The sequence below is a fragment of the Girardinichthys multiradiatus genome, chromosome 6 (genome assembly GCF_021462225.1).
Source record: "Girardinichthys multiradiatus isolate DD_20200921_A chromosome 6, DD_fGirMul_XY1, whole genome shotgun sequence".
Lineage (NCBI taxonomy): Eukaryota > Metazoa > Chordata > Actinopteri > Cyprinodontiformes > Goodeidae > Girardinichthys > Girardinichthys multiradiatus.
The window spans coordinates 1,572,571-1,597,393 of record NC_061799.1 but is presented as its reverse complement, the minus strand read 5'-3'; the positions used below and the strand labels follow the sequence as shown (position 1 = coordinate 1,597,393).

Sequence of the window (24,823 nt, the reverse complement as noted above, 5' to 3'; positions counted from 1 at the left end):
CCTTCTTATAAAGGGGGATCACCACCCCAGTCTGCCAGTCCAGAGGCACTGTCCCCGACCGCCACGCAATGTTGAAGAGGCATGTCAACCATGACAGCCCTACAACATCCAGACACTTGAGGTACTCAGGGTGGATCTCATCCACCCCCGAAGCCTTGCCACCGCGGAGCTTTTTAACCACCTCGGTGACTTCAGCCTGGGTGATGAAAGAGTCCAACCCCGAGTCCCCAGCCTCTGTTTCCACCACGGAATGCGTGATGGCAGGATTGAGGAGATCCTCGAAGTACTCCTTCCACCGCCCGATAATGTCCTCAGTCGAGGTCAGCAGTCTCCTGCCCCCACTATAAACAGTGTTGGCAAAGCACTGCTTCCCCCTCCTGAGGCGCCGGACGGTTTGCCAGAATCGCTTCAAGGCCAACCGGTAGTCCTTCTCCATGGCCTCACCGAACTCTTCCCAGGCCCGAGTTTTTGCCTCTGCCACAGCCCGGGCCGCAGCACGCTTGGCCTCACGGTACCCGTCAGCCGCCTCAGGAGTCCCACAAGCCAACCACAGCCGATAGGACTCCTTCTTCAGCTTAACAGCATCCCTTACTGCCGGTTTCCACCACCGGGTTCTGGGATTGCCGCCACGACAGGCACCGCAGACCTTACGGCCACAGCTATGGGCTGCAGCATCGACAATAGATGCAGAGAACATGGTCCACTCGGACTCTATGTCTCCAACATCCCCCGGGATCTGGTCGAAGCTCTCCCGGAGGTGGGAGTTGAATACATCCCTGGCCGAGGGCTCCGCCAGGCGTTCCCAGCAGACCCTCACTATGCGCTTGCCAAGTCTGTCTGGCTTTCTCCTCCTCCAGCGGATCCAACTGACAAATCACTTTTGCACACAATGAACACAAAACTCTCTCTCTTTATCTATGTGGATATTTATTAATCTTCACCTACTCAACATGCAAAATTCTACAAACACAGGGGTAACACATCTAACTAAGCAAAAATCAAGAAAACAGCAGTGGGTGTGTATTGAATCAACCAGCAGTTATGGCAAAATTGAGAATATGACGAAGAGGTGTGGTGGTGAGTGGAGAGTGGGGGGGCGCAACTCCAACTGTAACTCAGTTATTCTGATCATAAAACTTCGCCCAACTCCTGAGCAGACAAAGAGGTGTAAAGCTTTTGGCGGCAAGCTAGCGAGCAGTGATATTGGAGACAAAGGAAAATGGAGAATTTCACCATGAGTTTATTTTAACAGTCCAGTCTTACAACGCACCTGCGTTGACTCTCAGGTGGTAAAACACGCACAGAGCTAGGACCGCAGCGGCTCCAGATATCAAAATAACACATCAAAGTTTCAATAAACAAGGTTACATGCACATATAATTCAGAACACATGAGATCCTAACTAGCGATTCTGATCGCTCTACAACCTCTGACCCTGCCCAGGCCTTCTAATAAAGAAATAAAAGATTAAAATAAAAGATGGGTTTTACTTGGTGAAGCTTCCTTCTGGGGCAGCGAGTGAGAAGGAAAGAGGGGGGGGGGTTGTTTTGAAGCGTTGCTGCGCGTCCGCAGTTAAACTCCAAGAAAGCGGTCAGTCCCCGTCCTTTGGCCTTCTTGACGAAAAGGAAAAATAGGATCTGACCATCAGCCGTCGACTAGAACCAAGCAAGGAGGGAAAGTTGCGTCTCCTTGAAACTCCGTGGGAAAGTTGCGTCTCCTTGAAACTCCGTGGTTTTGGTTATGTGTTAAACTCACGTCTTCGATCGGCAAAGTGAAATTTCTAGCCTTCTTATTCCAGAAACCTCAATTAGGAATTGTTCGTTGTCCAACGAGAGAGAATGAATGAACTCTGCAAAGAGCTCTTCTCTTGAAGTGGTGCACTTCAGTCGCTAGTCCGGTCTCTAGCAGAAGGCGTATGTTCAAAATGGGCGCCTTCATATATAGCATCCTGTGACGTCAGACTTGGGACGCCCAGTCATATCAGTCAATTCAATTCAAATTCAATTCAATTCAAAAATACTTTATTAATCCCAAAGGGAAATTAAATTTTGTTATAGCTCATATTATGAAGGTTTCCTCAAAGAGCCGTTGTAGTTGCTGATGGCTGTGGGCAGGAAGGATCTCCTGCAGCGCTCCGTCTTACAGCAGATCTGAAGAAGCCTTTGACTGAAGACACTCTTTTGTTGTAGGACAGTCTCATGAAGAGGATGCTCAGGGTTCTCCATAATGTTCTTCATTTTATGAAGAATCCTTTTTTCCACAATGATCTCCAGAGGTTCCAGAGGAGTCCCCAGAACAGAGCCAGCCTTTTTTATCAGCTTGTTAAGTTTTTTTAAGTCCCTGGCTCTGATGCTGCTTACCCAGCAGATGATGGTAGAAGAGATCACACTTTCCACAACAGACTTATAGAAGATATGCAGCATCTTGCTGCAAACACCAAAGGACCTAAGCTTCCTCAAGAATTACAGTCTGCTCTGTCCCTTCTTGTAGATGGCTTCACAGTTGCATCTCCACTCTAGTCTGTTGTCCAGGTGAACACCGAAGTATTTATACTCCACCACCACCTCCACTTCTTCTCCCATGATAAAAATAGTTTTTGAGTATTTCTGCAGATGACAAGAGTCTGTCTTGTACTGGAAGTCTGAGGTGTACAGAGTGAAAAGGAATGGTGAGAGTACAGTCCCCTGTGGTGCTCCTGTGCTGCTGACTACCTGGTTAGACTCACAACCCTTCAGTCTCACAAACTGTGGTCTGTTTGTCAGGTAGTCTTTGATCCAGAAGATTGTTGAGGCCTCCACCTGAGTCTTCTGGAGTTTCTGACAAAGCAAATCAGGTTGGATTGTATTAAATGCTCTGGAGAAATCAAAGAACATGATCCTCACAGTGCTGCTGGCTTTGTCCAGATGACAGTGGGTTTGTTGAAGCAGGAGTATGATGGCATCTTCAACTCCAACTCCACAGCGATAAGCAAACTGAAGGGGGTCCTGATGGTTTACTGTTTGCTTACTCAGGTGGGCCAACAGGGATCTCTCTAGGACATTCATGATGTGAGATGTCAGGGCAACAGGTCTATAGTCATTGAGGACTGATGGGTGAGTTTTCTTTGGTACCGGAACAAGACAGGAGGTCTTCCACAACACTGGAACCTTCTTCTGGGCCAGGCTAAGGTTGAAGAGGTGCTGCAGAATCCCACAGAGCTGCTCTGCACAGCCCTTCAGGACTCTAGGGCTGACATGATCTGGACCTGCAGCCTTATTCCTATTCAGTCTCTCCAGTTGTCTCTTCACCTGACTTCTTGAGACACATAGGTGGAAGGGGGAAGCAAAGGAAGCATCAGCATCTTCTGATATGGTTGAAGGCAAACATGTAGAAGCAGAAGGGTCTAGGGCTGGGGTGGAAGATAAAAAATGTGAGGTGTTACTGGACAGCTGTGGGTCCTGTGGGTCAAAGGAAGATGGAATGTCTGTTTGGCTGTGAGCAGGAGAGGACGATGCGAAGCTGGTTTCTGAACTGAACCTATTGAAGAATGTGTTCAGTTCATTGGCTCTGTCCAGACCTCCATCGGTCCGATCATCCCTCAGCCTGAAGCCCGTGATCTTCTTCATCCCTGTTCACACATCTCTGATATTGTTTTGCTGGAGCTTGCTCTCCAGCTTCTTCTTGTACAACTCCTTGCTGTCTCTTATCTTGACTTTAAGTTGCTTCTGTATAATCCTCAATAATTCTCTGTCTCCCTCTCTGAAGGCTCTTTTTTTCTTGTTAAGCAGGTCCTTCAGGTCACTGGTGATCCAAGGTTTGTTATTGGAGAAGCATCTCACGGTTCTGGTGGGGATGATGTTATCCACACAGAAGTTTATATAGTCGGTTACACACTCAGTCATGGCATTGATGTCCTCTCCGTGTGGCTGGCACAGTGCGTCCCAGTCTGTAGCCTCAAAGCAACCTTGCAGAGCTTCTTCAGCTTCCTGTGACCATTTTCTCACAGTCCTCTTTATTACAGGTTGTCTCTGAACAAGGGGCTTATATTTCGAGCAGAGAAAAACAAGATTGTGATCTGATTTGCCTAGAGGAGGTTGTGCTGTAGAGATGTATGAGTCCTTGACATTTGCATAAAACAAATCCAATGTTTTGTTTTCTCTGGTAGAGCAGTTGACAAATTGTTGAAACGTTGGAAGTGTAGCAGAGAGTGAAGCATAGTTAAAATCACCAGAAATTGCCACAACAGCATTGGGGTTTTGTGTCTGTAGCTTAGCAACAACTGAACTGATGGCATCACATGCAGTGTCAGCAACAGCGGAAGGTGGAACGTAAACTCTTACCAAAATAACACTGGTGAACTCTCTGGGTAAATAATATGGACGAAAACTTACTGCCAACAGTTTAATATCTGGACTGCAGAGATGACACTTCACAGTAATATGTCCTGGATTACACCATCTGTTGTTCACAAGTACTGCCAGTCCACCTCCTTTACATTTGCCGCTCCTCTTTAAATCTCTGTCTGCTCGTATGTTTAAAAAGCCCGGCAGAGAGATGCTGGAGTCGGGGATATGATCCTGCAGCCATGTCTCAGTAAAACACATGATACTGCATGCCCGGTACTCTGACTGCGTCCTTTGTAGGGCTTGGAGTTCATCCAACTTGTTTCCCAACGATCTCACATTGCCCATCAAAATCGACGGAAGAGATGGTTTGAACTTCCTCCTTCTCTCTCTTCTCTTAGCTCCTGCTCTGCATCCACGGCGTCTCCTTTTCAACTCATCAGGGATTTGGGGTTGTAGCTGAAGTATTATTTGAGCTTTTGAGATATTAATCAGCTGCTCCCGGTTGTAAGAAACAACCCCGTTGCCATGGCAATGCATCATAACAAATGTCCAAAAATAGAAAGTATTAAGAAAAATCCTCCAAGCTGCACAGCATCCGACACTGGAGTGGACAGTCATCCAAAACAAAATCAACTGTATCCACCACAAGAGGAATAGTTCCCAAAAAAGAATAAATCAGAATCAAAAGTAACAGAGCTACTCCAACCTGCTGCCACCTTGAGCGGCGCAATTCTAGAATAGTCGCAATGCTCGATGGGATATGTAGGAGCGGGCTGTCCTGGATACAAAATGGCCGATGCCATTGGAGAGGCACAGTGACGTCCAACAACGTGCAGATAGTCCAATACTCAGCAACAAGTGGTCCAACATTCCCCCCTAGGTTCAAAGGGTGAGATGAATCGCAGTCTTTGAAGCTACTGGGACCATTCTGTCCTTTTCTGAACAATCAGTGATCCGTGGCGAAGTAGAACAAAACAAAACTGTCTCTGTGTTCCTCAAAACCTACGACTGGGCAGGATAGAGGTTAGCCTGGGCAGGACTAAACTCTGACTAACTCATACCTTTCTACATTGTTCAATGAGAAAATACAGGACAATACATTCATATCATCATTACATTCCTTGGTCATCAGCTTTGGTATCCCTGAGACAAAATGAAACAGCAATAAAAGATACCACACACATATATGTATATATATATATAAAAAAAAAAAATCATGGTTCATAGCTTATTCGTCCAACTTCTATTAGGCACTGGAACCTGGCTGTGTCATTGGCAAAGTTGGTGCTATGAACCGTGGGGGAATGAATGTGAGGGAATCAATCCTGACCTGTAAACGCTTAACCTGTCTGTATGCGATGTGTGCCATTCCTGCCATCACGACCCACCCGATTACAAGGAGAACTACCGTAACGGTCATATTGTGGGTTTCTGTCCATTCTGTTCGCCGGGGGAACTGAGGGAGAGGTGTGAAGCTTAATTCCGCAGGGTGAGGCTGAACTTAATCTGTTTGGTACCTTCCACTATCAGTTGTTTTTCAATACTAGCGTCAATGCTGAAATTATATCCCTTGAAGGCATCCATAATTTCAATTTCTGTATCATATCGATCGAGATTAAGGTGATGAAGGATTATGTCCCCGAGCTGTAGGAGTGCACCTTGGGGTACGGAGACGAACATTGTTTGGTTGGGTAATTTTATTCTGGTAACGGTGTCATGCTGATCGTAGGATAGCAAGGCTTCTGTTACTGGTGTGCTTACAAGCCATCAGTTACCCACACGTTCGACCTTGGTTTCTAACCCTACATCCTTGAGAGTTACCTTTGCCTGACAATTTTGTTCGGGAGATCCCTCCCTTAAACCACACATGTAATCGGTGACATCTCTTATAAACGGGTTACTCGGGCACACCCAATGGAGGTCCTTGGTTTTGGTGCACAGGTCTAAATTGGGAATCAAATAAAACTTTGGGTCGGCCTCGTGGTAAGCCAAGAGTGATGGGGTTTTATTTGTACGTGTGTGTTTCCTTCCAAAACCCGACATTTAACACTGTTTTAAGACTGTATACGTTTGCTCTTTCGATGATAGGAAGATTGAGCATAAATCATATCTCTAGGTTATCCGGATTGACGAAAATTGGGATTGCACTGCCTAAGCTATAAGATAGGTGTGTTTGTGGAGGTTACAAGGTGTCTGTTGTGGTGGACTTTAGGATTTTCTCTACCAAATCCAGCAGAACTAGGTAAGCGGGTATCCGTCCTTCGGTTAGGCTGTCTACCGATGAACCGACCTCTCTAATCAGGTCCTGCATCAAATCTCTTAAAACCTGTGTGTACATCAAATCATTCCTGACCACTTCTGTGAGGGTTTGCAGTGCATGCAGGGTATTGTTAATAAGAGTGGAGTGTAAGTTTACAGTAACCACGGTGCCCTGGAGGGTCTTGGTTTGTATGTCTAATAGTCTCTGTTGGAGGAGGAGTCTTTGTTGGATTTCTGGCATTTCGTCATCCAATTCTTGCACGTGTCTCTGAATAGTTTTCAGGCTAACGGAATTTGCTGCTGAAAGGCCAGTGGAAAACAGAGATCCCAGCGCCGCAGCTGAGGCTATCAATCCACCTAGGAATCTCTTTGGGCGTTTACTGCCACTGAGGTCCTCTTCGGTGACCATGAATTTCTGCAGTTGTTTGAGGATATAGATTGTAGTCTGTTTGGCATGGTCTATGGTGTCGGGGGTTTGAGTCCCCTGAGGTCTTCCTTCAGTCATCAGTGGCGGAAGACGGATGTGTTTACGGTACACGTCCCACGGGTCTAGGCGCACAAAGACCCTCTGCGTGTGGAGTCTACAGTAATAAGGAGCCCGGGGGTGTCTTGCAGGACTGTGCCGGTTGGTGGTCCTATCTGTATTACACCAGTTAGTAGAGCAAGTGTGGAGCCAATAAGAATGCCAATCATCCAGATAACCTCCATCCTGCAACAGAGAAATCCTGATTATAGAAGGGAAATATTTTATGGGTGGAGTTGTTAGTGGTTAGTGCATGTTAGTGTAGAGTTCATTTACCTGCATCTATCTGGCTGACCCTATGCGCTACCCTCTCCTCCCTCAGTTCCGGAAGGGAGCCCTGTTTCTGTGGAGGAGAGTCTGTGGTAGGGTTTGATCTGGTTCGCGTGAACCCATTTGTACATCGGGACCTGTTTGGATTTTGAGATTCCTTTTCTGTAGGCCTCTGGTGAGAGTTTCCCCACAATTTCGAAGGGGCCTGCCCATTTTGGGAGAAATTTTCTGGAGCGTCCGGTTGGTAGGGCAAATCTGAAATAGAAAACTTTTTCACCCACTTCGTATTCACGGTGGGCTGCTTTCCAGTCATAATATGCTTTTGCGCCCTCTACGCTGGCTTCCAGGTTTGTTTGCGCCCAAGCGAATGTGGATCTGAGGTGCTCCTTCAAGTCTGCGACATATTGGTGTGCTGTGTAGGCAGTTGTCACACACATCTTCTGGATGGTACAGTAGATGGAGTGGGAGAGTCATTTGCCTTCCAGTCATCATCTCAAAGGGTGTCACTCATGTAGAGCGTTGGGGGGTGGACCGGATGGCCATCAGGACTAAAGGGAGTTAGATGTCCCAGTCCTTTCCGTTGCTGCTAACATACTTCTTTAGCATGGCCACTATGGTACGGTTCATCCGCTCCACCTGACCCAACGATTGAGGGTGGTAGGGAATGTGAAATTTTACTTCCACTCCCAGAATGTCAAACAGCGCTGTCATGACGCTTGAGGTGAAATGTGTCCCTCTGTCTGAGTTAATGGACAGGGGAAGGCCCCACCGGCTGAAAACATGGTTCAGCAGAAGAACAGCTCTGGTTACAGCTGTGTCGTTTGGTGCAGGTAAGCATTCAACCCACTTGGTGAAACTGCACGTCACTGTTAGGAGGTATTTGTTACCTCTGGTCGATTTGGGGACTGGTCCAACCCAGTCGATTTGCAGGTGGGACTATGGGAATGTGACTGCCCTTTGCTGAAGAGGGGCCCGACCGAGTGGTTGTGACGGTTGGAAGTGACAGCAAGTCAAACATCCTTGGATGTAAATTTGGGTGTTGTGAGCCATCGAAGGCCAGTATGCCACCTGTTGTAGGGTGTGGAGTGTGGCTTTAAGACCTCTGTGACCCCCTACAGGAGAGTCATGAGCGTAGGCTAACATGACCTCCCTGTGGTCCGTTGGTACCAGCCATTGGGGTGTCCCACGCCCGTTGTGGGTGTAGACTAACAAACCTTTCTCCAGCTTCAGGTGGGACAGGTTACGTCAGAGGGTCCTCAGTTCTTTGGTCTCGCCCGTCGCCGATGGCGACATGTCCGTTGACCGACCGCTGGCCGGTAGCTCCCTGATGGTGTGGAGGTTTGAGTCTTGGTCCTGCATGGTTGCCAAGTCTGTGTCACTGGATTTTCATCCAAGGTGGAGAGTCTCCCCGGAGCTTTGGGGGTTTTCACGCCTCTCGTCTGTCGCCGAGTAACGGCACAGATGACATGGGTATGAGAGGGAGGAAGCTGTTCTTTTTGGAAACTCTATGGGGTTCCACTTTCAGCTCCCAATCGGGCTAGACGGTCTGCTTCATCATTTCCGTCCTTGTCTGGGCCCAACGTCCGGGAGTGGCCTTTCAGCTTTTTCCAATACACTACCGTTCCCTGCTCTGTGGTGAGATGGTCACATGCCAGGAAGAGTTCGTAGTGTTTTTCCTCTTTATTCCTGGCATTCTTCATTCCATTCTCTTTCCACACCGGGAGGTGGGAGACGAAACTGTGCCGAGCATAGGTGGAGTCGGAGCAGATCACCAGGTGTTTAATGTCCAGGGCTGTAGCCTGCTGGAGGGTAATGAGTACTGCTGAGATCTCTGCATGTTGACTTGTTTTCGGCCCCAGTTGGTAGTGGTTTGGTTCGGTGACGTGGTGTCCAACCCAGATGATGCCCACACCAGCCTGTAGTCAACCTTCATGAAAAAAGGCGCACCCATCAATGTAGGCTCTTGGAAGCCCTTCACACACGTTTTCATCGAAATAGCGGTGGTTCGAGGAAAACTGGGAGGCGGCAGGTTTGTCAATGGTGGTCGCTACGGTGTCGCATTCACAGTGCTGACATTCTGCTAACCCTTGTCCCAACACCATTTTATTATTCTGACCGTACTTGACCTCAACTTTATAACCTTCGAGTGCCATCATCCATGTTGCGATGCGACTGTTGGACACTCTTCCTTCTCTCAAACGTTCGCTGTTCAAGAAAGTGACCGGTTGATGGCACGTCTCAATAATGACTTTCTGCCCCCCAATGTAACTGCGGAAATGTTCAACTGCCCAGACTGTAGAAAGCAGAGCTCTCTCACAGTCAGAGAACTTAACCTCTATGTCACTCAAAGTTCGGCTTGCGTATGCGACAACTCGCATGTCCTGGTCATGTTTCTGCTTCAATGCAGCACTTAGACACTTGGAGGAGAAACCCGCTTCTGGGCCCATGGTTAAACCAACATATTCCACCTTTGTCCGGCACCATTGGCCTTTGGCGAGTGCTAGCTTAGCAACTGCTGCGCAAAGCTGGTCCAGGACGTGCCGGAGTTTGGCTAGGTGTTCCTCGAACGTCCTGCTCCTCATAAGGATGTCATCGACGTAAATGAGGTTTCCCCGGGTTGCGGCATCGGACATGGCCTTGTGAAGGAAGATGTTAAATTCAGCCGGAGAGTTCGAGTACCCATAGGGGCACCTGTTCCAGGTATACTGGCGGTTCCCGAAGGAAAACGCCAATTTGTACTGATCGGCCGGGTCTACCTTCATTGTCCAAAAGCCATTTGCCACGTCCACTGTGGAGAAGAAGCGAGCGTCTCTCACCTTAGCCAGCTCCTGGTCCAGATGAATCGTGGGCCAGCGTGAGAGGGGTACCTGCTTGTTCAGTGAACGGTAGTCGATTGTCAGGTGCCATTTCCCGGTCGGTTTCAACACCGGCCAAATTGGGGAGTTGTACGTGGAGTTGCATTCACGTATTATCTGTTTCTCCAACAGCTTGTCGAGGAACTCTTGAATCGACTCGTAAGCGGCCAGAGGGAACTTATATTGACGCACGAACGTGGGGGGTGCGTTTTGGTTCGTTGGAATACGAACCATGTGGAGGTTTGTGACCCCACAGTCATGGGAGTCCTTCGAGCGGACTGGTTGTGTCGCCAGTGCGTAAACTACCAGGTTGCCTTCAGGCCCCAGGGTAGCACCACAGGTGGATTTGGTTGTTAAAACCTCATGTCTCTCAATTGTGATCATGTCCGACGGGAACGTTGACACAACGTCTGGAGAGTCCTGTCTATCGGACACAAATAAGGGCATGTCTCCAATCACGGGGATGGTTAGCTCGAAGTCATTATAAGAACTGTCTATGAGCATGCCCAGGGGTTTTCTTGCGGCTACCTGGATCGGCACTTGGGTTGGATTCTCCACCAAAAGATAAGTCGAATGGTTGTTCAACTCAAGCATGGGCGTGCCACAGACCACCAGGTTCAAGTCCCGGAGGTAGGGAAGAGGTTGGAAGAAAATGCGGGTGTTCTGAAGCTTCTGTCCCGTTTTGACCGTCAGTCGCATCGGTACCCCTGCTGTTCGCTGCGGTATTAGTGAATCGGTCTCACTGGTGGCCTGGCAGGCCTGAGGGGTAGTTTGTCCCGACAGCATGACTTCAGGGGTTCCCAGGAAGGAACTTGAGGGAGCGTTGGCTCGGGCCCAAACAACCTGGTTAAAGGTGTCCAACTGGGCGCCCAGCCGAACCAGTAGATCTGCCCCGATGAAAACCGGTGGGTGCAGGTGTTGAGCAATACTGAAGGTATGGCAGAGCTGTCTCACACCCAGCTGCACATTGAGGATGCAGACTCCAGTTGCCTTCAGCAGGCGGCATGGCCAGCCTGCTCAGAGCAGACTGTGGCTACGTCACGCCTCAATTAGATGTGGGTTTTCCCGGGACAGACGGTCATATAACTCCCTGATGATTGCGGACTTCTCCAGCCAAAGTGCTAAGATCACTTCCGGTGTGAAGGTGTCCTCCAGGTGCACACCTTCCACTATTTTGGGGTTGTAAGGTTTCACCCCTTCGCTTTCCAGAGAGCAGAGAATCGAGTCATGACCGCAAAGGGCAGTTCCCTGGGTGGCCGGATGCACTTGTGCCCCACAGGTGCCCGAGACTGGTTCTGTCGAAGGCATAAGCTTCGCTAGAGGTTCTTTGGGACCCTCCACACTGGAAACATGGTTGGTGGAAAAGGGCGGTTTACTGCTCGCGCCCAGGGGTTTTGGCGTCTCCACCTGGGCCCAGAGTTGGCCCTGGTGGCAGTCAATGAGCGGGGCTAACCTGCCCAGCAGGTCCCGGCCAACAAGGAGAGGCTCTGTGTCCAATGTGCAAATGTAAATGGGGTGGACCAAAGTCATGTCTTGGAATGAAACATCCAACCACACCCGACTGGTTATGTATGAGCGGTCTTGGGTGTAGCTGGTTATGCTTACATCGCAACCCTCAATTTGAAATGGTTTACCGAGGGCGAGCATAGCTCTACTCACCTCCTCAAACAGGGTTGAGCACATCAGGCTAATTTCTGATCCGGTGTCCAGGAGTGCGTCCGCCTTAACGCATTGTCGGACAGTATAGGTGAACGGCATGTGTTGTGGGTTAGTTCACCTAAGAATTTTAGGAAGGGAGTCAGGGGTGTTTCTCCTGACGAGGTCTCAAGGGGTACTTAAGGTACCGTGGAGGCAGAGTCCACGCCTAGTCATGCTGACGGGGGTTTCGAATCTGGTTTATCTAGGTGGTCGGTTTCCCGTTTTGGAGGTGGTGGTGGTGCGGTGGCCTCACGTACCGCTTCTGTTACCATCTTGCGTAAGGCCTCCTTCATCTCTTTCCCCATAATTCCCTCTGCATGTCGGTCCCACCCTTTTCCATCAGTCTTACCTTTCGGCCTCACTTGGAAGTCAGGGCGCCTGTTGGACCTAGGGTTATCAGATTTACCAGACTTTGGTTGCCGTTCATTGCCAACCCCCCGGTCCTGCTGACCAAACCTACGTTGTTCCCTGAACCGGTTCTTAGCGTGGGTTACTGCTGGAGGTATTTACTGACCTTCTAACGCAAGGCTGGTTCTTTCAGGCTGGACCTGTAAAACCCTAGCCTCGCTCTCCGATCCCTTGGTCGGGCGAGCACGTGTTTCCCACACCATCTGAGCATATTTGCGGATCTCTTGCATGCTCACGGCCTTGGTTCTGCAATACATAGTAACATCGTATCGCACACTTTCATGAAGGTTGTGGAGGAACAGGGATTTAAAAGTATGTTCCTCCTCAATGCCGGGCGCATTGCGCCCTTGGAAGTAAACGGCTCTCAAGTGCCGGTAATACTCCCTGGGTGCTTCGTTTTTCTTTTGCTGGATAGTGAAAGCACCAAGTGTGGCGGAGGCCCAGTCCGTGTACACAGACTATTCTTCCCTTAAAGCTTCGCAAAGGGTTGAATAACGGTCTCGGACTGCGGGTGTCAGGCTCTCCATGAAAACATGGACGCTCCTGGATGTTGTCTTCCAGATGAGCTTCAGTTTCTCCCCTGCTGATGGGCAGTACAAATCTAGAAGACAGCGTTCCACTTCCCTAAGGTAGTCATCAATGTTTGATTCTGCCTTATTAGGGTCGAAACGCTCTGTCTTTGGCAAGGTACTCAAGCTGGCGGGTGCGCAATCCACTCTCAGGGATTGGTCGCGGCCCATCTGAGTCATCATCGGAGAGTTCACTCCGGCTGCACTCAGGGGGTATCAGTGCATCACGCCTCATCCTCGGAGGAGGCAGTGGAGGCTGCTCCCGGTACAACGGTGGGCCCTGTGCTTCCCGGACTCGGGTCCTGGGCAGCGGTTGAGGGCGGTAGGAACCACCTGAATCCCAGGGGCGGCTCTCCTGTCGCCTTGGCCGAGGGAGAAGGATCGTAGAGGACCGTACTTCGAGTCACGTACTTCGAGTCACGTTTGAAGGCTGCTCGCATCTGAGCCGTGAACTATTTACACCTGCTGGGTCCCCAGCTAGGTACCGTTCGTGGCTGCTGATTGCTGTGGGGTGGGGCACCGCCCCGCTGAATCTATTCTGACTACTTACACCTGTTCTTGCCTCGGTGGATGTATGGGGAACCCTATGAGCCTGGAAAGGTAATCTCTGGAGAGCAGTTTCTACATCCTCCAGATCTGACCTGCAGGTTCTCTCAGGGTTTCGCTGGTGTGGCTCACCTCCAAAGGTTTCAACCTGTGAAGTGAGCCTCGGTTCGTCCCCCCATTCTTCCAGGGGGGGAGGGGCGGCATGGCTACCCTCTATTGCTTCCAATCTATTTCCAACCTCTGTTATTTCACCTCGAAGGACATCCACTGTCTGCAAAGTATCATTCAGCTCGAACTGCAGTTTAACGCGCTGGTCAATTTCCAACATTAACCTTCGCTGATATAACAGAGTGAGCTGTCCTAACACATCTGAGACCCGTCTGTCCTTCGGTGGGTTTTTAATGACTTGGAGCAACTCCTGAATCCTGGCTTCACATTGCTCAATACCATAATCATTGAGACCTTTACGCTCCTTTGGGGACAACAGAATCAATGACCCAATCACCTCTTGTGCCTGCATTCCTATGGGGTCCTCCACCATACACACATCTCCAGCTGCAGTCTGGGATGTTCCCTCCATCTTTGGCCCAAAATGCACAATGCAAACACACAAAACTGTTTATCTATGAACCACCACTAAAGAAATTAGCAGCACACAACAGGCTAAGCTGTTCAGTGATTAAAGGATTGCTAAAATTAATTAGCCGCACACAACAGGCTAAGCTATTTAGCTAGCTGTCTGATTCATACATGTATCTTCCAGGTGTATGGGTTTGCTTAAAATGGGCACAGTGGTTTGACCGTTCAAACTGTGGCTTACCAAAGTCTATGCTTTAATGGGGTAATCAAGCAAACACACAAAAAGGGGAAGAAAGAAAAGAAAGAATTTTGAAATAACCCAAAACCAAATTCAAAATAAAATTTAAAAAATGGGAAAACAAAACTAAACATTAAATGCTCTTCTTAGCTTCAAATAAATATTAGTGTTCTCTAATATGAATCAACTACCTTCCTGTTAGACAACTAAGTTAGTTTTATGAGTCAGATCAAAACATGCTTCACACAATAAAACCCGGCAAAAATGCTTAAATTTTATCCAAACGTGCTAATGAATGATCTGTAACTTCAACTTTCAACTTTAAGTTATGCCCTTTTGATCATAGGTGATGGAATAATCTGCCTGTGTTAATGAATTGAGTGATAAAAAAAACAAATCAAAGCAGGAAATGCAATTCTCACTAGTGACCACCAGATGGTACTGAGTGCAGGTCTGGGGTTTGGGAAATCCAGCTGCAACTGTAATTTATTAAATGGCCACCAGATGTAGGTGTTGTTCTCTACCTGACTGGGAGAATGTTGGTCACAACTGTAATTACGCCCAGCGGACACTGGGGCAGGTCTGCTGCTTATCAGCGCTGTTTTTTTTTTGTTGTTTTTTTTTCACCGATGCAGCAAGCTGACCGCCTCGATATTAACTTTAAATTTTCCACAAGTTAAACCAACTTTTACCTTGCATCCACAACAAACACCTCTGAAAGATAATGCTATCTTTGCAGTAGAAATGAGCACAACCTAGTCAAAATATCCCCTAATTCACAAACGTTCTGTGCGAAACTCAAAAGTCTTACAATAAAACGTCTACTTAACGGAGATCACAATTGTTTATTCTGTGCAACAGTGATTTGATGTCTGTCTTTTTAAGGTCCGTCAAAGGAATCCATATGTTGGGAGTTATGATTATTGATTGATTAATCTTGATCAATAATTATAACTAAAAATCATAATTTGACTAAATCAATTTCTTAACCAAAATCCTCATTTATGAATCTGGTGTTGTAATTGTGGCTCAACGCCTTTGACAATTACAACCATTAAATACTCCGTAATAATTAATAACTATTGCCGGAGATGTCGCTGTTTAATCGACCGTTTCTGCCCAAACGTGTGGAACTTTAACCTTATCTTGACTGACGAATCACTTTCGCACACAATGAACACAAAACGCTCTCTTTTTATCTATGTGAATATTTATTAATCTTCACCTACTCAACATGCAAAATTCTACATAACAAGGGTAACACATCTAACTAAGCAAAAATAAAGAAAACAGCAGTGGGTGTGTATTGAATCAACCAGCAGTTATGGCAAATTTGAGAATATGACGAAGGGGTGTGGTGGTGAGTGGGGGCGCAACTCCAACTGTAACTCAGTTATTCTGACTCATAAAACTTCCCCCAACTCCTGAGCAGACAAAGGGTTATAAAACTTTTGGCGGCAGCTAGCCAGCAGTGAGGTTGGAGACAAGGGAAAATGGGGAATTTTACCATGAGGTTATTTCAGCAGTCCAGTCTCACAACGCACTTGCATTGACTCTCAGGTGGTAAAACACGCACAGAGCTAGCACAGCGGCTTCAGACATCGCTCTACAACCTCTGACCCTGCCCAGGCCTTCTAATAATGAAATAAAAGATTAAAATAAAAGATGGGTTTTACTTGGTGAAGCCAGCAAGTGAGAGGGAAAGAAGGGGGGGGGGGGGGGGGGGGGGTGTTTTGAAGCGTCCGCAGTTAAACCTCCAAGAAAGCGGTCAGTCCCTGTCCTTTGGCCTTCTTGACGAAAAGGAAAGATAGGATCTGACTATCAGCAGTCGACTAGAACCAAGCAAGGAGGGAAAGTTGCGTCTCCTTGAAACTCCGTGGTTTTGGTTACGTGTTAAACTCATGTCTTCGATTGGCAAAGTGAAATTTCTGGCCTTCTTATTCCAGAAACCTCAGTTAGGAATTGTTCGTTGTCCAACGAGAGAGAATGAATGAACTCTGCAAAGAGCTCTTCTCTTGAAGTGGCGCACTTCTCTAGCAGAAGGCGTATGTTCAAAATGGGTGCCTTCATATATAGCGTCCTGTGACATCAGACTTGGGACGCCCAGTCATATCAGTCGCAATGCTCGATGGGATATGTAGGAGCGGGCTGTCCTGGATACAAAATGGCCGATGCCATTGGAGAGGCACAGTGACGTCCAACAATGTGCAGATAGTCCAATACTCAGCAACAAGTGGTCCAACAGGTATCAACTGTTTTACCGAATGGTGTGGAACACTAACCTTATCTTGACAGATTAATCAGTCACACAAAATAAACACAAATGCTGTCTCTTTATCTATGTCAAAATCTATTAATCCAATAGTCCCTGTTACAAATTACTATTCTGGTCAACAACTGTTGAAGTAAACATTCACTATTTTACAAAAGGGGTACACTACTAACTAAAAATAATAAAAGAAACAATATATGCGCACTGTCTGTAAAGATCAAACCGGCAGTTTGTGGACAAATGAGAACAACACAACAATTTGGATTAATTTGGAAAGTGGAATAGAACCACGACACAATGAAGCCTTTCTCCATGGTTGCGTCTTGAGAGTGGCTATCAGCCTGTAGAACAGTATGGCAATGCCCCATATGCAGAGCATCTAGCAGCCGGCCCCTTAGCCACTAACAGCTGATAGCCAAAAATCTCAAACAATGGTTGTAAAACTCTAAGGCACGAGTTCAGTGGAAAAACCCCAAGGGTAATAAAATGATGGAACAATGGGGTGGCCAGGCCACAAGGCCTAGACCGCAGAGTGCAGTTTGCTTTGAAGGAAAAACTTTCAAAGTTCAGCTTTAACTCCTGGATAACTGGCGATCAGCAGGATGAATGCGCCAAAACTTGAGCGCAACCGTGCTTCGCAGTTCAACATTATTCAGACAGCAAATTAAAACAGTCCTGCATTAACACTTCAATCAATACTGCATGCAACAAGTTAATACCTTGGATTAACTAGTTGTGATCCTAATTTCAAGTTAACTATGCCCATCCTGCCCAGACCTATCTGATTTAATATAAAAAGAACAAAATTACCTTGATGTTGATTTCTTCTTTTCACTGGCTTGAAGTTGGTCGTGGGTCTGAAGAAAAACAACGGGAAACCTGTAGTTGTCACGCGTATGGGATCAACTCAAAATGGTTAACTTCTCCTCCGTCCAACACAGGAAAAATGAGGAACTGTTGCAGTTGACTGGAAAAACAGGGAGGAAACTCATCTCCTTTGAAACAAAACCCCTGTATGTTTTCACCTGCGCCTGGGTTGCGTCTGGCGCTTTTCATTTAAGATAAGTATCTTCTGATCTTTTTGTATCAGACAGATTTTCAGCTTTCAAGCTCTTTTGGAAATGGCCAATGTGGAGGAAAAGTAAATCCGCCCACAAGCTTCTGTTTCTCCAGAAATGAGCTTCCGAACATAGTCTTGTGACAGCGGCTGGAAATGACAGTTAGACGTTTGTTTCCTATGGTTTTTATAAGCTCTGATGACGTCAGCGCTGCAACATCTGTTGAGCTGCAACGTCCGTTGCTGCGATGCATGCTGAGCAGTTGTTTACCTGAACAAAATGGCAGGTGACCCAACAATAGAGATGAATAAATGAGTGAATTGAATATCCAGGTATTATTGTTTGTTGAAGAGCCTAAGGGCTGCCAGCAAATTAGTTCCTATACCAAGGGGATCCTACGTTTTTCATTTTTTCGTGTCGTTTTCGTTGTCTTCCGCTTATCCGGGACCGGGTCGCGGGGGCAGCAGACTCAGCAGAGACGCCCAGACGTCCCTCTCTCCAGACACCTCCTCCATCTCCTCCGGGGGGAGCCCAAGGCGTTCCCAGGCCAGCCGAGAGACATAGTCCCTCCAGCGTGTCCTGGCCGTTCCCTGGGCCTCCTCCCGGTGGGACGTGCTTGGAACACCTCCCGAGGAAGGCGTCCAGGAGGCATCCGGTATCGATGCCCGAGCCACCTCAACTGGCTCCTCTCGATATGGAGGAGCAGCGGCTCTACTCCGAGCCCCTCCCGGATGGCCGAGCTCCTCACCCTATCTCTAAGGGAGTGCCCGGCCACCCTACGGAGGAAGCTCATTTCAGCCGCTTGTATCCAGGATCTCGTTCTTTCGGTCAAGACCCAAAGTTCATGGCCATAGGTGAGGGTAGGAACGTAGACCGACCGGTAAATTGAGAGCTTTGCTTTTCGGCTCAGCTCTCTCTTCACCACAACGGACCGGCACAGTGCCCCCATTACTGTGGCAGCCACACCGATCCGTCTGTCGATCTCCCGCTCCATTCTTGCCTCACTTGTGAACAAGACCCTGAGATACTTAAACTCCTCCACTTGAGGCAGGAACTCCCCTCCAACCTGAAGAGGACAAGCCACCCTTTTCCGGTCGAGTACCATGGCCTCGGACTTGGAGGAGCTGATTCTCATCCCAGCCGCTTCACACTCGGCTGCGAACCGCCACAGCGCATGCTCTAGGTCTAGAGGAGGCCAACAGGACCACGTCATTCGCAAAAAGAAGAGACGAAATCCACTGGTACCCAAACCAGACCCCCTCCGGCCCTTGGCTGCGTCTAGAAATCCTGTTCATAAAAGTTATGAACAGGACCGGTGACAAAGAGCAGCCCTGCCGGAGTCCAACATGCACCGGGAACAGGTCCGACTTAGTGCCGGCAATGCGGACCAAACTCCTGCTCCACTCGTACAGGGACCGGATGGCCCCTAATAAAGGGCCCCCCATTCCATACTCCTGGAGCACCCCCCCACAGGGCATCACGAGGGACACAGTCAAATGCCTTCTCCAGTTCCACAAAACACATGTGAACCGGTTAGGCAAACTCCTTCTTATGAAGGGGGACCACCACCCCAGTCTGCCAGTCCAGAGGCACTGTCCCCGACCGCCATGCAATGTTGAAGAGGCGTGTCAATCATGACAGCCCTACAACATCCAGAGACTTGAGGTACTCAGGGCGGATCTCATCCACCCCCGAAGCCTTGCCACCGCTGAGCTTTTTAACCACCTCGGTGACTTCAGCCTGGGTGATGAAAGAGTCAAACCCCAAGTCCCCAGCCTCTGTTTCCACCACGGAATGCGTGATGGCAGGATTGAGGAGATCTTCGAAGTACTCCTTCCACCGCCCGATAATGTCCTCAGTCAAGGTCAGGAGTCTCCCACCCCCACTATAAACAGTGTTGGCGAAGCACTGCTTCCCCCTTCCGAGGCACCGGACGGTTTGCCAGAATCGCTTCGAGGCCAACCAGTAGTCCTTCTCCATGGCCTCACCGAACTCCTCCCAGGCCCGAGTTTTTGCCTCTGTCACAGCCCGGGCCGCAGCACGCTTGGCCTCACGGTACCTGTCAGCCGCTTCAGGAGTCCCACAAGCCAACCACAGCCGATAGGACTCCTTCTTCAGCTTGACAGCATCCCTTACTGCCGGTGTCCACCACCGGGTTCTGGGATTGCCGCCGCGACAGGCACCGCAGACCTTGCGGCCGCAGCTACGGGCAGCAGCATCGACAATAGATGCGGAGAACATGGTCCACTCGGACTCTATGTCTCCAACATCCCCCGGGATCTGGTCGAAGCTCTCCCGGAGGTGGGAGTTGAATACATCCCTGGCTGAGGGCTCCGCCAGGCGTTCCCAGTAGACCCTCACTATGCGCTTGGGCCTGCCAAGTCTGTCCGGCTTTCTCCTCCTCCAGCAAATCCAACTCACCACCAGGTGGTGATCAGTGGACAGCTCAGCCCCTCTCTTCACCCGAGTATCCAAAACATGCGGCCGAAGGTCTGATGATACGACAACAAAGTCGATCATCGACCTCCTGCCTAGGGTGTCCTGGTGCACTGATGGACACCCTTATGTTTGAACATGGTGTTCATTATGGACAATCCGTGACTAGCACAGAAGTCCAATAACAAAACACCACTCGGATTCAGATTGGGGAGGCCATTCCTCCCGATCACGCCTCTCCAGGTGTCAGTGTCGTTCCCCATGTGGGTGTTGAAGTCCCCCAGCAGAATAATGGAGTCCCCGGGAGGGGCACTATCCAGCACCCCCGACAGGGACACCAAAAAGGCCGTGTACTCTGCACTACCACTCGGCCCGTAGGCTGAAATGATAGTGAGAGACCTCTCCCCAACCCAAAGGCGCAGGGTTACGACCCTCTCATCCACTGGGGTAAACCCCAACACGAGATGGCTGAGCTGGGGGGCAACAAGCAAACCCACACCAGACCGCCGCCTCTCCCCGTGGGCCACTCCAGAGTAGAAGAGAGTCCAACCCCTCTCAAGGAGATGGGTTCCAGAGCCCACACTGTGCGTGGAGGCGAGCCCGACTATTTCTAGTCGATATCTCTCGACCTCCCGCACAAGCTCAGGCTCCTTCCCCCCCAGTGAGGTGACATTCCACGTCCCTAGAGCCAGCCTAAGCATCCGGGGATAGGGCCGCTGAGGTCTCCACCTTTGTCCGCCACCCAATCCTCTTTGCACCGGTCCCTCACGGTGTGGGATGGCCTCGCGTCTCTCGTTCGGGCTTGGCCCGGCCGGGTCTCGCAAGGAGCAACCCGGCCACCAGGCGCTCTCCGACGAGTCCCGACCCCATGCCTGGCTCCAGGGTGGGACCCCGGCTCCGCCGTACCGGGCGACGTCATGTGCCTCGATATTTGAGGATCATTTGAGCACTCAAACCCCTCCACCACGTTAAGGTGGCGGTTCAAGGAGTGGTTCCTACGTAGGGGTTCCTACATAGGGATCCTACGTAGAATGTCTAACACTGTAGCAAGTGTAAGGTGTTATTGTATTGTTAGTGCCCTGTATGTGGCATTTGCCTTCCTGATAATTTTTCTGTTCTTCTGTTAACCGTGCTTGATTGTGATGAAGGAGGAATGAAAGTAGAACATTATGTGTCAAAAGCAACAAATTGAACTGGCATAACATACCTGTTTTTATTATGGAGCAAACTTCATGAGGTGAGACATCAACAACAGCCACAAATTTTCATTATGGTAAAAAGGCCTGTCAAGCAATATAGAGAGGAAAATTATTTGATTCAACTGCTATAACTATTGCATTAGATATTATCAGAGGAACATTTAAGCAAGAAATGTGTAGACAGTTGTATCAATGATGTTTAGAGTTGATCAAAATGCCCGGAAGCTCCTGCAGGAAGTTCTTTCCGCATCGTGCTCAAAGTTTGTCTCATAATAGAACCAGTAAACGGGAAACAACATTTCTCTGGAGGAGTACTATCAAACATTTCGCATAAAGATGATGATAATTAATTATATCATTTGTAAAAAAGGAAAAAAATTCAAAACAGGCCCAGTAAATTAGCCTATTAATAATAATAATAATAAATTCGACTCAACCTTCCAATCTTTAGGATGGCAGGTGAAACATCTTCAAAAAACAAGACAAGTCCAACATTTGTTGTCCTGAGTTTGGAAGGTGATCAGCAATCCGAAAGCTGCAACACCAAATTATGCTGCACACATGTGAACAAGTGCATTGTAATGTCATCATTAATACCAAAATGGGACACTTTTCTACCAGTTTACCAGTTGTTACCAGAATCTCTGGTACATGGGGCACACTTTCGGGGAGCAGTGCAGTGAAGAAGCGGGTAATGGGTAATTCTGTTTGTCTTAAATGTGTGTGTTGTGTTTGCTCACAACAGCTTTGCTTTTTAAATACAGGATCTAACAGCATCCCATATTTTCTTACTCACCCAGATAGTTGGTGAAAAAAAGGCGTTAAATGATAACCTTGTAGTTGAGAACATGAACATTTACTGAGAAACCAAGCTCATTTTATAGCTTACAGTACACAGTTTATAAAAATTTATTTTTTGTCTTATCTCCTCTCATTTCTGTTTTTTGTAGTTTCGTCTTGCATTACTACCTATAAGAAAACCCCTCCACCAGTGCCACCACGAACCTCCACCTGCTCTACAACCTCCAAGCCATATATCTCCATCACAGCCCAAAGCAGTACAGAGTCTGCACAGGTAATATGCACTGCACCACTTAAAGAAACAGTAGTATACTACACACAAACATTCTCTTTAATATCTTTGTGATTTGTAATCTGAGTTTAGATAGTCACCTTCTCCCTTTTCGCTGTAAAGCAGTAAAATGGGAGAAATTAACTGATAACAGATTGACATGCATGTCTTAGTACAAAATGTTTTCAATAATGAAAACAAGTAGCCCAATATCTGTTACATCTATTATTTGTTCACGTTTTCACTTTAGATTTTTTTCTGTCCATTCCATGAGAAAAACTGGTCCAGCGCCTATATGTATGACGGGTTGTGACCAACTGATTTGACAAATTACAGAAAAATCCTGACAAAATGCTGCATTACCTTTAAGTATGAATTTTACTGCACCTTTAGATGAACTTCCTTTTTTTCTCTTTGTACCAATGAGTGTTGTTTAGATATACTACCACTGCCGTGTTGAAAGGAGAACCTCTGGCAAGCTTCCATTTATCAAGAATTCATTTAATTTTTACATCTTTCAGATCACCTTAATGGAATAAAATTAATGTTTTTCCATTACATGAAGTCCAAACATACATGCATTTCATTTTGTAGTAGTCATGCTCTGTCAGTTTTCACCAGTCCAGACAACTTAAATAGCATCCTGGTTGAAAACAGCGTTGCTCTTTGTGGGATTTACCAGAGGTACAGAGGGGGGAATTGCACAGGTACGCTCATCAAGCTGTGCCACCAGGGACTACCAGTCCCACTCCCATCTATACACCTGGGGAACATCTGCTACCTGGCAAAATAGACAAACTGTTACTTTTCAGCTAATAAACCTTTGACTTTTGCAGAAACGTGGCTCAGCTAGTATATGCCACCTCTTGAGTTGGTAGGCTTGCAGCTGTTTTCGAGCAGATTACGCAGTTTATAGTCTGCATTTAAACACTAAACTGTTTTATTCAATCAGGGGACTCATTTCAGTTGTTCTGGCCAGTGTTTACACCCCAACCCAAGCCCGTGTTTAATCTGATAATTGACCAGGGGTGAAAGTGAGCCGGTACGGTCCGGTACTGCGTACCACTAAAAGATTCTGCGCCGGTACACAGTACCGGGAAGAGGGAACAAATGCTGTCTGCTATGAAGCCGTCATCCAGAACCAGTTACGGCTGCATAAATTCACGAGCACACAAAGAAGATCAGATCCGCTACCAATAGGCAGTCTAAAACATAAATATAGTTTTTTTTCCTCTCATTCCAGACTGTTTCTGAACTGTTCTGCAATGCTGGAGCCTCAATGCTCTTGCTTTGCTTCTCTCCCCTCGGAGCTCGAGGCTTTTGTGAACGGGCAGCCTTTAAAACGAGCACCGCTACGTTTAATGTCTGTCTGCTCACTGCTAAATACCCCAGTTAAAAGCAAAGGGAGAGTAACTAGTTGTGCTTCATGTTATTTTGCTGAATTACAACAACACAGTACAGCTCAAAAACACCTCTTATGACCTGAGATTTCATATACACTATGCAAGAGCGCATGCGCACTTACCTCCAAAACAGAACGGTTGCCAAGGAGATCGGTACGTTCGATTTAATGGACTGGGAGATTTTACACAAGTGGTGCACAGACATAAAAAAACGCCGCTTGCATTAGGACAGGATGAACAATAAATCACTTACCATCTACTGACTTAAATAAAAACCGCGAAAACAACCGAACTGTCACATTTTTAATTTAAATGAAATCAAAACTTGCCCACAATGTAGAGAACAATAACTTCTTTGTTCAAAAGAAAAGACTGAAATTGAAGATGAAAAGTTATGCATCAGAAAATGGTTTATCATTGTTTCATACTATATATATATATAGTGAGAACAATTATTTGATACACTGCCAATTTTGCAGGTTTTTCCACTTGCAAAGCATATAGAAGTACTCGTACTCGTACTCGTCGTCTTCCGCTTATCCGGGACCGGGTCGCGGGGGCAGCAGACGCAGCAGACTCAGCAGAGACGCCGAGACGTCCCTCTCTCCAGACACCTCCTCCAGCTCCTCCAGGGGGAGCCCAAGGCGTTCCCAGGCCAGCCGAGAGACATAGTCCCTCCAGTGTGTCCTGGGCCGTCCCCTGGGCCTCCTCCCGGTGGGACATGCCTGGAACACCTCCCGAGGAAGGCGTCCAGGAGGCACCCGGTATAGATGACCGAGCCACCTCAACTGGCTCCTCTCGATGTGTAGGAGCAGCGGCTCTACTCCGATCCCCTCCCGGATGGCCGAGCTCCTCACCCTATCTCTAAGGGAGTGCCCGGCCACCCTATGAAGGAAGCGCATTTCCGCCGCTTGTATTTGGGATCTCGTTCTTTCGGTCATGACCCAAAGTTCATGGCCATAGGTGAGGGTAGGAACATAGACCGACCGGTAAATTGAGAGCTTTGCTTTTCGGCTTGGCTCTCTATTCACCACAACGGACCGGCACAGTGCCCCCATTACTGTGGCAGCCGCACCGATCCGTCTGTTGATCTCCCGCTCCATTCCCCCGAGA

The 24,823-nt window shown here is 48.0% G+C and overlaps 1 protein-coding gene across 1 annotated transcript in view; it reads left to right on the top strand.

The window, feature by feature from the left end:
- The window catches only part of dlgap1a (discs, large (Drosophila) homolog-associated protein 1a), a 216,406-nt gene that overhangs the window by 143,168 nt on the left and 48,415 nt on the right, over nt 1–24,823 (top strand). Inside the window, exon 7 of the mRNA XM_047368564.1 lies at nt 22,186–22,310. Coding sequence (XP_047224520.1) covers nt 22,186–22,310 — 125 coding nt within the window. The remainder of the gene's footprint in view (nt 1–22,185; nt 22,311–24,823) is intronic.